Here is a 14,676-nt window from a genome sequence, read left to right on the forward strand (position 1 = left end):
CACAGATATGTGGCCTTTATGCATTAATCACTCCCTCACTTCACTTTGCTTCCACCACTTTCCTGTCTCACCTCCCTGCTTCCTTACTAGTCTCTCCTGGGGACAATTTTTTTTAATCTCTTTTTTAAAGTTTATTTATTAAAAAGTTTTTTTTAATGTTTATTTATTTTTGAGAGAGAGAGATACAGAGGATGAGCAGGGGAGGGGCAGAGAGAGGGAGACACAGAATCCAAAGCAGGCTCCAGGCTCTGGGCTGCCAGCACAGAGCCTGATGCAGGGCTCAAACCCATGAACCGTGAAATCGTGACCTGAGCCAAAGTTGGACACTTAACCAACTGAGCCACCCAGGCGTCCCTAAAGTTTATTTTTTGAGAGAGAGACAGAGAGAGAGAGAGCAGGGGAGGGGCACAGAGAGAGGGAAAGGTAGTATCGCAAGCGGGGATCCCCAACAGGGGGCTCAAAGTCACCAACCGTGGACTGTGACCTGAGCCAAAACCAAGAGTCAGAGGCTCAACCAACTGAGCCGCCCAGGCACCCATCCCAGGAGGGGTTTCTACTAAATCGTTTCTACTAGTTTCTACTAAATCATTTCCACACAAATCCTCTTCTCAGGTGCCGCTGGTGGGGATCAGCTTAAGTCACTACCATGGGGGAGAAGCATCTCTGGCCACGTCGTCCCTCACATATCCACACTCCTCTCACTAACTGGGCTCTGTGGATTTTCCTGCAGGTGATTTACGCCCTCAACACCCGCCAGGATGAAGCGGAGGCCAGCGTGGAGGCTCTGCGGGAAGCCCACCGGGAGGAGCTCCAGAAGGCCGTGGCGGAGACCGAGGCCAGGCTCCTGCGGGAACAGGGCCACGCCGAGGAGGAGGCCCTGCTCCAGCGCATTCGGGCCCTGGAGAACGCCTTGGAGCTGCAGAAGAGGCTGACCCAGGAGGCGCTGGCTCAGTCGGCCACGTGCAGGCTGGAGACCAAAGAGAGGGAGCTGAGGGTGGAGGCAGAGCACGCCGAGCGGGTCCTCACCCTCTCCAAGGAGATGCTGGAGCTCAAGGCCGACTATGAGAAGAGGCTCCGGCACCTGGCGAGCCACGAGACGCCCCAGTGGGGCCAGCTTTCCCAGGAGGGCCCGGAGCCCAAGGGAGAGCCAGGCCACGGCCACGAGATGCGGGACGTCCTCCTGGAGGTGGAGAGGCTGCGAGCGGAAAACCAGCAGCTGAGCAAGGACTACGCCAGGAAGGCTGAGGAGCTGCAGGCCACCTATGAGCGGGACACCGAGGCCATCCGGCAGGCCATGCAGCAGTCCGTGAGTGAGGCCCTGTGGCAGTGGCAGGAGAAGGAGACGGACCTCCGCAAGAACTTCCAGGTCCAGGAGTCGGCCCTGCAGGCTCAGGTCAGGAAGCTAGAAGGGGATCTGGAGCACAGGGGCCGCAAGATAAGTGACCTGAAGAAGTATGCCCAGAAGCTGAAGGAGAGGACTCAGGTAAAGCAGGGTCTCGGATGGCTTGCAAATGAGATCATATTCGTGGTCCCTAATTGTAACACTTACTGTGTGTTAAAACTGTTTTTAACATCTACTGAGCTTTAAACTCTTTGTGCAAAGCCCTTGACTTCTACCAAAGTGACTCCTCTTATTTCCCCTTGAGTTCAAGTACATTCTGTCAGCAAATATTTACGGAATGCCTACTATGTGCCAGGCCCAGGGCTATGGCCAGGAGACACATGGTGAGCTGGGTCCCTGACCTCAGAGAGCTTAGACACTTACAGTTTGCAGAAGAAAAGAAATTGGGAGGCTTAAAGACTAACCTCGCTGGTCAGCTGCATTCTATAGCCCTCTTCATTCCATGACAACTTGCCTGTCCTAAACTCCTTGGGACTTGGCTTTCCTGGACAGCCAGAACATTGACAAGGCAGATCATTGACAAACCCCACACGCTCACAACACCCTGTCTCTAAAACTTGCAGCAGCTAATATTCCTAATAATCCCTGAGCACTTTTTCTGTCCCAGACACTTTATCTCATTTAATCCTCACCACAGAAAGGTTAAATATGTGCCCAAAGTCACACAGCCAATCTGGATGAGTAGGGATTTGATGAACATGAGCCACCGAATTACAGGGACGCAGAGCTTATGCTGTGCACTGACCCACCTTTCAGATGTGACGCTGGTTTTGTGTATATTGGATGTCTCCACAGAGAACTGTTCCTAGAGAAATGAGACCCTTTCTGTCTGTTTAGGACCTAGATGTGCAGCTCAAGGAGGCTCGGCAGGAGAACTCTGAGTTGAAAAGTACTGCAAAAAAACTCGGGGAGAAGCTGGCCATTGCCAAAGACAGACTGATGCTGCAGGAACGTCATGTAACACCGAAAACCGGTCAGATGTTCTGCAACAGCTTTTTTAAACATTTATTTATTATGAGAGAGAGAGAGAGAGCACGTGCATGCGTGAGAGTGGGGGAGTGGGAGAGGGGCAGAGAGAGGGAGAGAGAATCCCAAGCAAGCTCTGTGCTGACAGCAGGGCTCAATCTCATGAACTGAGCTGAAATCAAGAGTTGGATGCTTAACCAACTGAGTCACCCAGGTGCCCTGCAACAGTTTTGCAGCCTTGAGACTGTTGAGGGAGCAGAGCCAGGGGCGGGGCTGTTTGATCTGACCCCTGGTGGGCCAGCTCAATCCTTGCAGGACAAAGGTGAGCTGCCATCTGGAGCCTCCACAGTGCAAATAGCTAAAAGGCAGGACGCAAAGGGACACCTTGCCCCCCCAAATACTTCGTCACCAGGCCCACCACATGCCTGAACTCCTCAGCACTGGCTTTTCCCCCATGCTTGGGCAACACTTCTTTCTTTTCCCATCATTTCACACAGCAACGTTACTGGGTCTTCCCAGTTGTTCTGTGAGTGGGTGTTGTCAGTATCTCCCATGGTCCAGACAAAGAGATGAGGCTGGAAGGGTAAGTGGCTCGCTCAAGGCCACTGGTTAATGGGATAACTGGTGTGTGTGTCTCAGAATATCTGACTCCAGGAGGCCTTCCAGTAGAGTTCCTCATCAGAAAGTTCTTGAATACCTACAGTGTGATCAACTTGATACTAGGAGATATAAAAAAAGGCACAAAACATAGGCTCTTGCCCCAGGGAGCTTATGGGACAGTGACTCTACAGCCCAGAGCATGCTTTGGTATCATGCGGTGGCCCAGGCTGTAGGGAAGTGAAGCGTCCTGAAAAGAGGTCACCATGGGCTGGAAGGGTGTGGAGGAGGAGGTTCGAACTGGAGCCACAAGTGTGTGGAGGCTTTAGTGCAATGTTTTCAAAAGTAGGGCTTGGATACCTCTGAGAATATGGGAAGAAAACGGTGAGCATTTCTAGTTATATTTGTTTTTTGTTTTATCTTTTACATTTAAATATTTTGAATGTACATCTGTCCAGGAATATGTTCAATTTTTTTTTTTAACCTATGGAAAGTACAATCAAAAAGCTTTGACAATGACTTGTTTAAGAAGCTAGCATTCGGGATGCTGCTTGAGCAAAGACAACAATCACCACCTTGACTATGCTTGAGGGGCCAGAAGGCCACAGAGCAGGGGAGTCCATCCGAGAGTGGTGGGTAGAATAGTCAAACAGCAGAATGGGTACCCGACTGCAAAAGACCTTGGACATGAGGCCAAGGCCAAGGGCATTTCAAATGATGTTGAAACTTATGCTTGCAGATGAAATGAAGACAGAGCTAGTTGCAGAGAATGAAGTCCTAGGGAAGGCGAATGACCTGGAAGGCCGCAGTCTCCATCCTCAGCAGGACCCGAACTTTCCCAAGGAGTGTCCATGTACCAAAGGAGGCCCAGAGACACAGGTAGTGTCTCACCCAGCCCTGGGAATGGAGAAGTCACAGGAGGCTTTGCTGGAATGAGCTTCAGGCAGAGGCCAATCTCGTAACTATGACAGAGCCACTTGGAAGAAGCAGGTCCCATGGTTTCAGGGGTCAATGCATGGGTGTGAAGTTCCAGCTAACTTCTTGCATTTGAAATTAGGAGACTAAGAATATAGCAGAACTTCTATCGACGGCTCCTGGGAAACTTGCATGGGATTCCCACTGTCTGTTCCCAGTCAAAACAAACAAAGCATTCTTTAGACACTGCTATAGTGGGCTGAAGTATCTCCTCCTGTGACCATAGGTACACTATTCCAAAGGGCCCTTTGCTGATTCAGGTGCATAAAGTAGTCTCTTACGAATATCAGATATATAGTCTCGTGAACTTTATGGCACCTTGTGCTACATGCTGTAAAATCAGTGTGTAAATGTTGTACCCAAGGGAAATGGTAATTCCCTGCTCCTCACCCCATGCTGGCAGGTTTACAAGGCCCTTTTTCTTTTTTATAGACCAAGAAAGAGGCAAGTATTGAGACGGAATATATGAAGAAGCAATATGAAGAAGACCTTCGTAAAATCAAACATCAGACAGAAGAGGAGAAGAAACATCTCAAAGACCAGCTAGTGAAGCGCCTGGAAGACTTGGTAAAGAAGCACGCCATAGAAATCAAATCGGTTCGCTCTTCGGTGGAGGCCGAGAGGAGGAAGCTGCAGAAGGTGAGACCCCCTTTCATAGACTCTGTTCCGATTCTTTTTCCTTTCCTCTGCCTCCCTCCTTTTCTCTTGTATTTCTTCTTTCCTTCCTTGGACATTTACTGAGCTCCTGCTGTGTATACATCTAAGTTATTTCTCTGCCCAAGGCAATTCAGAGTCTTTTTTTTTTTTATATGAAATTTATTGACAAATTGGTTTCCATACAACACCCAGTGCTCATCCCAAAAGGTGCCCTCCTCAATACCCATCACCCACCCTCTCCTCCCACCCCCCATCAACCCTCAGTTTGTTCTCAGTTTTTAACAGTCTCTAATGCTTTGGCTCTCTCCCACTCTAACCTCTTTTTTTTTTTTTTTTTTCCTTCCCCTCCCCCATGGGTTCCTGTTAAGTTTCTCAGGATCCACATAAGAGTGAAACCATATGGTATCTGTCTTTCTCTGTATGGCTTATTTCACTTAGCATCACACTCTCCAGTTCCATCCATGTTCTTTTAGAGGAGACGGGGACATTCCTTAGACTGTGAGCCGGTCAGGGCCTAGAATCGTTGACAAGACGTAGAATTGTGTCCTCTGAACATTTAACTGAGGAAATTCAACTCTCCTCAGCAAAGACAGAGAGAAATAACATGAAGCAAGCACTGAGGCCCTAGCAGACTTGCCTGGATTCAAATCCCAGCTCTGCTAGGAGCTTTGTGAGCACAGTGAGTTATTGAACTTGGGCCCCTCAGAGGGAAATCTTGTGTGCCTTAGGTTCCTCATTTATAAAGCAGATGACGATAACAGCACCTCCTAGAGTAGCTGCAAGGATTAAATGAGGTAATCTGTGTGAAAAAAAACAAAGCATAATATGTGCCTGGGGCATAACAGGTAGATGAAGGTAATTAATCAGTGGCTTGCTAACGTGAGAGAAGATTCCCAGCCTCTGGGTACTTTTCCGACCGAAGGAGGCAGCTTTCTGCTGAGAAGAAATGCAAGGCTTCATCTCTTCCTGTTTACTGGGAAGAGCAACTCACGTCTGTGACATTTTAGGAAAAGAATGAAGTGTAAATCAATAATATCGTGAACTTACTCTCTTTATAATGCAAGAGCCTGCATTATCAGCTTTGAGTTTTTGCTGAAAGACAATCAGATAGCACTGACGATTGCAGTGTTGTGTGGCGGTTACGAGTAGTAGGTACTCAATAAATGTGTGTGTTGGGTAAATAAATGAACTCATGAAAGATCCAAACTAGTCCTGGTCTAAGAAGTCCTAACACTTCCACTAGCTGTATGACCATGGCCAGGTCACTTAACCTCTCTGAGACATGATTTCTAAAATAAGGGCAAACACTTTGAAGGCTTGTTATGGGTCCCTGATGGTATTAAATAAAAACCCTTAGTTCAGTGCACAGCATGTAGTAAAAGTTGGATAAACAGTGGCTATGCTGAGTTACCCTGAGCACCGGCTGACACAATGCATGTTAATATTGGTTAGTGCCTGCTATACTTTCTTTTTAATTTTTAATTTATTGTGTATGACTTATAAGGCACTTCAGTCTCAGAAACACAGTGAATCTTCCCAACAAGATGACAAAATTGGTATTCATATTTTAGAGATGAGAAAATTAAGGCTCAAAGATGTTGCGTGTCAACTCACACAGACAGTGAGTGCTAGAGCTAGTATTAGAACCTGATAGCTCGAGGGTCACCTGGCTCAGTCGGTTAAGTGACCGACTCATGATTTTGGCTCAGATCGTGATCTCACAGCCGTGAGATCGAGCCCTGCATCAGGCTTGCACCCAGCATGGAGCCTACTTGCTATTCTCTCCCTTCCTCTCTCCCTCTGCCCCTTCCCTGCTGGCTCACTCTCTCACTCTCTCAAAAAATAAAACCTTAAAAAAATTTTTAAAAAATCTGATAGCCCAAGTCCAGAACCCCTGGTTCCCACCCCTGCGCTGGGCAGGAGGCAGCTGTTTGGAAAGCATTTTCCTCCCCATGAGCTGCTAGTGGTCACGCAAACCCGATCCTCAGACAAATAGCTGACTGCTCTTTCTATCTAGAGTCACAGTCAGTGGAAGGAACCATAGCTCCCAGAGCTACAGGTTGCCCTGGTAACCTGTCAGCGAAGCCTGACTGACTGCACAAATCCCATTTTGGCTTTAATCAGGGGGCATGAATCCATTTGGGAAATGAATCACATAGAAATAAATTGTATTTCTTTTCTGGTTTGGGAGAGGGGCGTGATGCTTTTTATCCCACCCCCTTTTTTTTGAGGGGCATTTAGACCATTCACATTGAATATAATTATCACTAAGTCTACTATCTTGCTGTTTTTGTATTTGCCACATCTGTTCTCTTTTTCTTTTTTACTTCTTTTTCTGTTTATTTTTGATTCACTGAATTTATTTTTTGTATTCCCTCTTTTATCTCCACTAATGGCTCATTGGCTATTTTTCCTTTTTTTCTTCAGGGGTTGGGGCTGCTTTAGTGGTTGCTCTAGGATTTACAACATACGTCTTTAATTTATCCCTGTCTGCTGCCAAATGTTATTTTATTTCACGTATATAACTTCGCTGTACAAACCTTACAACAATGTATTTCCATTTATCCCTTCCTGACCTTTGTGTGATTGTTGTCATACATTCTAATTTAGACATGTTACAAACGAGAGAGTATATTGCTTTTATATTTCCTTAAAAAGTCAATTATTTTTTTGAAGTTTATTTATTTGGTTTGAGAGAGAGAGAGAAAGAGCACATGAACCAGGGAGGGGCAGAAAGAGAAGAAAAGAGAGAGAATCTCAAGTAGGCTCCTTGCTGTCAGCACAGAGCTGGACAGGGGCTGGAACTCATGAACTGTGAGATCATGACCTGAGCCAAAATGAAGAGTGGACGCTCAACAGACTGAGGCACTCAGGGGCCCCAAAAGTCCATTATTTTTTAGAGGAAAGTTTTCAATAAGAAAAAAATATTCCTTGTATATTTTATTTTTAAATTATAATATTATACTTATTCTTTCCCATTTCCCATTTCTACAGTCTTTGTTGCTTTGACCTGAAGCATTTCTTGTGGTGTAAGTCCACTCACGGCAAATTCTGTTTTTGTATGTCTGAAAATGTCTTTTTTTGCCTTTATTTTTGCTGGATACAGAATGCTAAGTTTACAGTTTTTTTTTTCTTTCAGAACTTTAAAAATGTCATTTGACATTTTTTGGTTTGCATTTTCTTCAAATGCAAGAAACCTTGGCAGTCCCCCTTATCATATTCCCCCTATTCATAATATGTCTTTTTGTTCTCTGACTGCTTTTAAGAGTTTCTCTTTGTCACTGGTTTCCACACCTTGATTATGGTATGCCATGTATGATATTTTATATGTGTGTTTTTCTGCTTGGGATTCATGGAATGTCCTGGACCTGTGGGTTTATCGTTTTTTCCAGTTTGGAAATTTTAATGCCATTATCTCTTCTGCTTCACCCTCCTTCCAATATTGTCCCACAAGTCACTGAAGCTTTGTTCATTTATTTATTTTTTTTTTCTGTTCATTTATTTTTGGTCTCCTTGTCTCTCTGTGCTTCAGTTTGGATAGCTTTTATAGCTGTATCTTTTAAGTACACTCATTTTGTTTTTCTATATTATGCAATTTTTTTAAAGCCTATTTGGTATATTTTTTCACTTACAATATCATATTTTTCAGCTCTTGAAGTTCCATTTGGTCTTCCATCATGGTTTCCCTTTCTCCTCATTATGCTTATGTCTTCCTTTAAATTCTTCGGCATGATTGTAATTGCTCTTTTAGCATTCTCATCTGTTAGTTTGGATTTTTTTTTTCTATGATTGATTTTTCTCCTGGCTACAAGTCCCATTTTCGTGCTTCTGTGGATATTTAGTAATGTTTTATCGGGATGCTGGACATTAAGAGTGTTAACTTATTGAAAGACTGCATTTTGTTATCACCCTTTTAGGAGTGCATTTTGTTTTGGCAAGCGGTTAAATGACTTGTGACTCAGCTTCATCTTTTCCAGACTTACTCTTTTTATTGTGTTAAAAGGTACCACTTTCGAGATTTATTTTTAAACTTGGTTAGGATGAGTGTAGAGTAGCATTTGGGTTGGTGCCACTTTAGCTTTACTACTGAAGTGTGACCCTTCATGGGGTCCAATACCTCATGTATTGATTAATACTGGTGTTATTGTGATTGCTGACATTTTTGACTTTGTACTGGTTGACTGTTGTTGCCGCACCATGAACTTTATAGATAGATTCCAAAAACAGTAATGTTTCTTCTCCAAGCAAGTTAACATATTTTCCTTTAAAAACATGGAGGCCAGGTGATGACAGCAGGTGGGCCACGGCGAGAGCCATCTAGTGATTGGCCAGTTGAGCTGCCTGGTGATTGGCTGCACGAGCAAGACCAAGCTGAGAGCCCCCTGGTGATTGGCTGGAGCACAGTGGTGCCCTCAGGAGGTGTTGGGATGAACCCTGATTGTTGGAAAGGCCCAGCACTGACCCAGGGCTGCACTGGAGAGAGGGCTCCTGGGTCACAGCTCCTCCTATTCGGGTACGCTTCAGGGTTCTCCACCCCCCACTGATCCCATCCCAGCCTCTCACCCACGCTCTGCACTCCACCTTCATGTTTGCTTCTACCCTTCTGCCCCTCTGGGGTTGCGTGAGTCCTTATACCAGCACTGGGCCCCACCTGGACCCAGGCCCCACTGCAGGGCTGGCCAGAACACCCAGTTACTCTGGCCCATTTGGCAGAAGGGTAGGGGGTTGTGAGAATCAGAGTACAACAGACCCTTACCCAGCCAGGCAGAGCCTCTCCAGTGCTCTGGGGTCATAACCTGGCTCAGCATGAGGAAGCTGGGGGCGTGTCCTGAGGGTACCCTGGACATCTACTGACATGGAGTCTTCTGTCAAGGGTCAGCACAAACTAGTCCTCTAGATACATGACCAAGTGCAAGCACACCAGACCACAGTGCAGGATAAGAGACTCTCCCAGAAAGATGGCTTGTGAGGACTTCTCTAACCCAACTCAGCATGGAGCCAACAAGTCTCCAGGACTCTAGGCTGACCAGGAACCCTCTAGTTGGGAGCTCTCTCAATCAAGACTACAGGGCAATCGAGTCTTCCAGCTGGGCCAACCAGAAGCCCTGCCACCAGGAGCCAACTGACCTTCATCAGCACAAGGCAATAAAGTTTCCCAGACCCCTGGCCAATGTGGAATTCTCTGAACCAACTTAGCATGGGGCAATGGAGTACCCCAGACATTGGGCCCACCAGGAACCCACTGACCCAGTTTAGCACAGAGCAAACTAATCCCCTGGATACCTGGCTGATGACAAGCCCTTTGACCTAGATCAGTATAAGGCAAGCAATTCCCCTGGACACCCAGCCAACAAGGAATTCTCCCAATCAGCTCAGCATAAGGCTAACGAGTCCCTAGGACAGTGTGTCCACTGGGCACCCACATACCGCAAGCCCTCTGACCCAGCTCAGCATGGTGCAGATGATTTGCCTGGACGCTGGGCCATCCGGGAGCATTCCAGCTGGGAGCTCTCAACCCAGAAGAGCACAGGGCAATTGAGTCTGCCAGACACCAGGCCATCCAGGAGCCCTGGGACCTAGCTTATCACAGGGTGAACTAACCCTCCGGACATCTGGCTGACCAATACTTTCTGACCCAGATCAGCCCAAGGTGAACCAGTCAGCCAGATCCCTGGCCAATGGGTTCTCCTAACCAACTTAGCACAGAGCTAATCATTCCCAGGGACAGTAGGCCTACTGTGCGTCCTTGCACCCAAAGCCCTCTGACTTAGCTCAGCATGTGTCAAAAAGTTGCTTGGACGCTGGGCCAACTGGGAGTTCTCCAACCAGCAGAGCACAGGGCAATTGAGTCTACCAGACACCAGGCCAACCAGGAGCCATCTGAACCAACTAATTGAAGGGTGAACTCATCCCCTAGACATTCAGCCAACCACTAGCTTTCTGACTCAGATCAGCACAAGGCAAAGGCGTCCCCCAGTCCATTGGCCAATGGGTAATTCTCTGAACCAGTGTAGCACAAGGCAGTAGAGTCTCCTAGACACCAGGCTGACCTGGAACCCACTGACCCAGTTCAGCACAGGGTAAACAAATACTCTGGACACTTGGCTGATGGCAAGCCCTTTGACCCAGATCAGCACAAAGCAAAGAAGTCTCCTGGACCCTCGTCTTCTAGGGAATTCTCTGAACCAACTCCACATAGGGCTAATGAGTTCCCAGGACAGTGGAACCACTGGGCACCATTGTACCAAAAGGCCTCTGACCCAGCTTAGCATGGGGCAAACAAATTGCCTGAACACTGGGCCAACCAGGAGCCCTCCAACTCAACAGAGCACAGGGCAACTGAGTCCACCAAACACCAGGCCATCCGGGAGAGGAGCCCCCCAACTCAGTGCATCACAGGGTGAACTAATTCCCCGGACCTCCATCTGACCACAAGCTTTCTGACCCAGGTCAGCTCAAGACAAATGAGTCCCCCAGATCCCTGGCTAATAGAGAATCCTCTGAACTAACTTAGCACAGACAGTGGAGTCCCCCAGACGCTGGGCCCACTGGGAGCCCACCGACCCAGTTCAGCACAGGGCAGACTAATCCCCTGGAAACCTGGCTGATGGCAAGCCCTTTAATCCAGGTCAGCACAAGGCAAGCAAGGCCCCTGGATTCCCAGCCAATGGAATTCTCTGAACCAACTCAGCATATGGCTAACCGGTCCCCAGGATAGTGGGGTCACTGAAGACCCACATACCACAAACCTTCTGACCAAGCTCAGCATGGGGCAAACAAGTTGCCTGAATACTGGGCAAACCGGGAGCCCTCCTACTCAACAGAACACAGAACAATCAGGTCTTCCAGCTGGCCCAGCCAGGAGCCCTTCAACCAAGAGCCAACAGACCCTCATCAGCACAGTGTGAACGAATCCCCCAGACACTTAACCAACTACAAGCTTTCTGACCCACATTAGCACAAGGCAATCATGTCTCTACTGCCCCCTGGCTTGTGGGGATTTCTCTGAACCACCTTAGCACAGGGCAAAGGAGTCCCCGGGACAGTAGGCTGACTAGGTGCTCTTGGACCAGGAGTACTCTGACCCCACTTGGAATGGGGCAAATGAATTCCCCAAACATCTGACCAAGTGGGAGCCCTCCGTCTCACTCTGTTCAGCACAGTGCAAACAAGTTTGCCAAACACACTGAGGACCAGAAGCTCTCCTACCAATTAGAGGAGGGCAAATGAGTCCCTGGAACACTGGGACAACCATGAGCACACTGACCTAGCTCGGCACAGAACAAGTGAGCCTCACAGCTCCTGTTTGGGAGCCTTCTGACTCCCTGGCTCAGTTCAGGGCAGTGAGCCCCTGTATACCCACATGACTGGGAGACTTTTGACTTGGCTCAACACAGGGAAAATGAGGCCCATGGATACCTGGACGACCAGGAATTCTCCAAACCCGCCCAGCACAGGACAAATGAGTCCCCTGGACCACTGGCTGAATGCAAACCCTCCAAAGTGGGAGCCCTCTGACCCAGCTCACCACAGGACAAAGGAGTTGCCTGGGCACCTCACCAACTGGGAGCCCTGCCACCCCAGCTCAGCAAAGGGTGAATGAGTCTTCCAGACACGCGACAAACCAGGAATTCCAGCCAACTCAGCATAGGGCCAAAGATTCCCCTGCATGTCTGGCTGACTGAGAGCTTAGTGCAGGGAAAATGAGTCCCCAGAACATCTGTCTTTTAGTGGAGGAGCCAGGATAGAGGCTGTCTGCGAAGGTAGAGGTTCCTCTCTCTGCTGGAAGCTTGCTCCCAAATGTCACTCAGCTGTGGCTTGAGGCTGAGGCCTGACGAGTGCTTGAAACCACTCAGACTGCAGTCCCCACAGTCAGACCTCTGGCCCGGGACCAACTTCAGCCTGGTATCTTGATGGGACTTCATTTGAGGAGCCTTCATCTTCTGGGGAGTTGTCTTCAGAGGGAGCAAAAGATACCATGCCTTAAACAAGATAGACTGAAAGCTGGAAGAGTTTTCCATGGAAATGAAGTGTATGGATAAATCTTTGACAGCATTTGACAGAAAGTTTGAATTTATGAAAGAAGCTTTCAATATAAGGAGGGAGAGGAATAAATCCTTCAGAAAGTGTCTGAGCTAAAAGATTTAATGTGTGAAGAAGAAAACCAAACATTGAGAAGTCTGCTTTGTCACTGGGTGTCACAGGAAGCACAATTTAAAGAACACCTTGCCAGAGAGCCAGGTCTCCCTGGACAGGGGCATGAGATGCAGAGGGGGCTGAGAGCAAGTTCCAGAGGGAACCCTGGCCCTGAGCATGGAGAAGTCATCAGCTGAGCTTCTCCAGGCTAAGGAGAGGTGCTCCAGCCTCACAAGAACAGGCCGACCAGTGGGGTCAGAGGCAGGCTGATGTCCATGAGCCGGAGAGCTTCATCAGCAACATGCATGGCTTCCTGGGAGCATTTGCCTTGCAGGCAACATTTTCAAAGGGGTGATGTCCCTGTACACGCCCACCCTGAAGGGCATAGAAAAGGAGCTGGGGTGGATTGGGAGTCACCTCCCAGAATGGGAGATGACGTAAGTTTCATGATTTATATGAACTTTAAATAATTTTAAATAATTACTTATGTTTTTAATGTTTATTTTATTTTTGAGAGAGAGAGAGAGAGAGAGAGACAGAGTGTGAGTGGGGGAGGGGGAGAGAGAGGGAGACAAAGAATCTGAAGCAGGCTTCAGGCTCTGAGCTGTTAGCACAGAGCCTGATGCGGGGCTGGAACTCAGGAACCATGAGATCATGACCTGAGCCAAAGTCAGATGCTTAACCAACTGAGCCACCCAGGTGCCCCTCTGATGTCTTTTATAACGGTGCTAATTCCATCATAAAGGTCCTACCTTCATGACCTAATCTCCACCTAATTACCTGACCAAGTACTACCTCCACAAATTCACAGAGGTTAGGGACTGCAATATGTGAATATGGGAGAGGACACAATTTAGTCTGGAACATGTGTCTTCGTGTGAATTTCTTTGGGTTTATCCCGTTTGGGTTTTTCTCAGTTTCTTGAATCTTTAGGTTTATATCTTTTGGCAAATTTGGGAGATTATCATCCATTTTTTCTTGAAATACTTTTTCATCCCCACTTTTTTTCTTTTCTCATTCTTGGATTCCAATTCGGCAAATGTTAGAGTTTTTGCTACATTTTCACAGGTTCTGTTCTTTTTTTCCTTTTTTTTTCCAGTCATTTTATCTCTCTTATTCAGATAAAGTAATTTCTGTTACTCTGTCTTCAAATTTATGACTCTCTTCTAGATTCCTCTCCTTTCTGCTATTGAGCCTATTTATAGTATTATTAAAATTTCAGTTCTTGTATTTTTTCAGTTCTAAATTTTCAAGATAGTTCTTCTTTGTATCTTTCGTTTCTTCACTTAGACCTATTATTTTTCTTTTGTTTTAAGCATGTTTGTGATTGCCACTTGAAGCATTTTCATGATGGCTACTTTACAATACATCAGGTAACCCCAACACCTATGTCATTTTGGTGTTGGGCATCTTTGGATTGTCTGACTTGTACAAGATGACATTTTCCTGGTCCTTGGTATGATGAGTATTCTTAATCATACCCTGGATATTTTGGGTGTTGTTATGAGACCCTGGATCTTCTTAAATCTGGTGTGTCAGCAGATAGTGGGTCTACAGAAGTGTGGCTAGCAAGTGCAGCCCCAGACATGTGCCCAAACCAGAGGGAGCACGTTGAGGCCTGGACAGAGCTACAGCCACTCAGTCTGGCCAGACACAACTGGGAAATAGAGGACAAACTGCATGGAAAGTCACACCATCGTGACATTCTTCCCTGCAGGCAACAATGAGGACACATGACAACTAAAAACATGCTGTTTGCTGAATTTACCCCTAAGGATGGATGAGAACCCTGTAGTGATCAAAACTCTGGTTGGAAATGGGGAGTCCTCAGGAGATGCCTGTTTCTGTGTGTCAAGTGCATTTGACCAATTTGGTGTATGCTGGTCGAAATCAGTAGGGATGGGCTTACTGGGATGGTTGGTATTGATGTTGGACTTGCTCAA

At 47.1% G+C, this 14,676-nt stretch overlaps 1 protein-coding gene across 3 annotated transcripts in view; it reads left to right on the forward strand.

The window, feature by feature from the left end:
* FAM184B (family with sequence similarity 184 member B) overlaps positions 1 to 14,676 on the forward strand; it is a 156,983-nt gene that overhangs the window by 74,773 nt on the left and 67,534 nt on the right. For all 3 annotated transcript variants that reach the window (XM_019829717.3, XM_003985503.6, XM_045056555.1), the window contains 4 exons: positions 731 to 1,483; positions 2,240 to 2,375; positions 3,705 to 3,844; positions 4,373 to 4,579. In XM_019829717.3, the coding sequence (XP_019685276.3) occupies positions 731 to 1,483; positions 2,240 to 2,375; positions 3,705 to 3,844; positions 4,373 to 4,579 (1,236 nt within the window). The remainder of the gene's footprint in view (positions 1 to 730; positions 1,484 to 2,239; positions 2,376 to 3,704; positions 3,845 to 4,372; positions 4,580 to 14,676) is intronic.

This window comes from Felis catus, chromosome B1 (genome assembly GCF_018350175.1).
Source record: "Felis catus isolate Fca126 chromosome B1, F.catus_Fca126_mat1.0, whole genome shotgun sequence".
NCBI lineage: Eukaryota > Metazoa > Chordata > Mammalia > Carnivora > Felidae > Felis > Felis catus.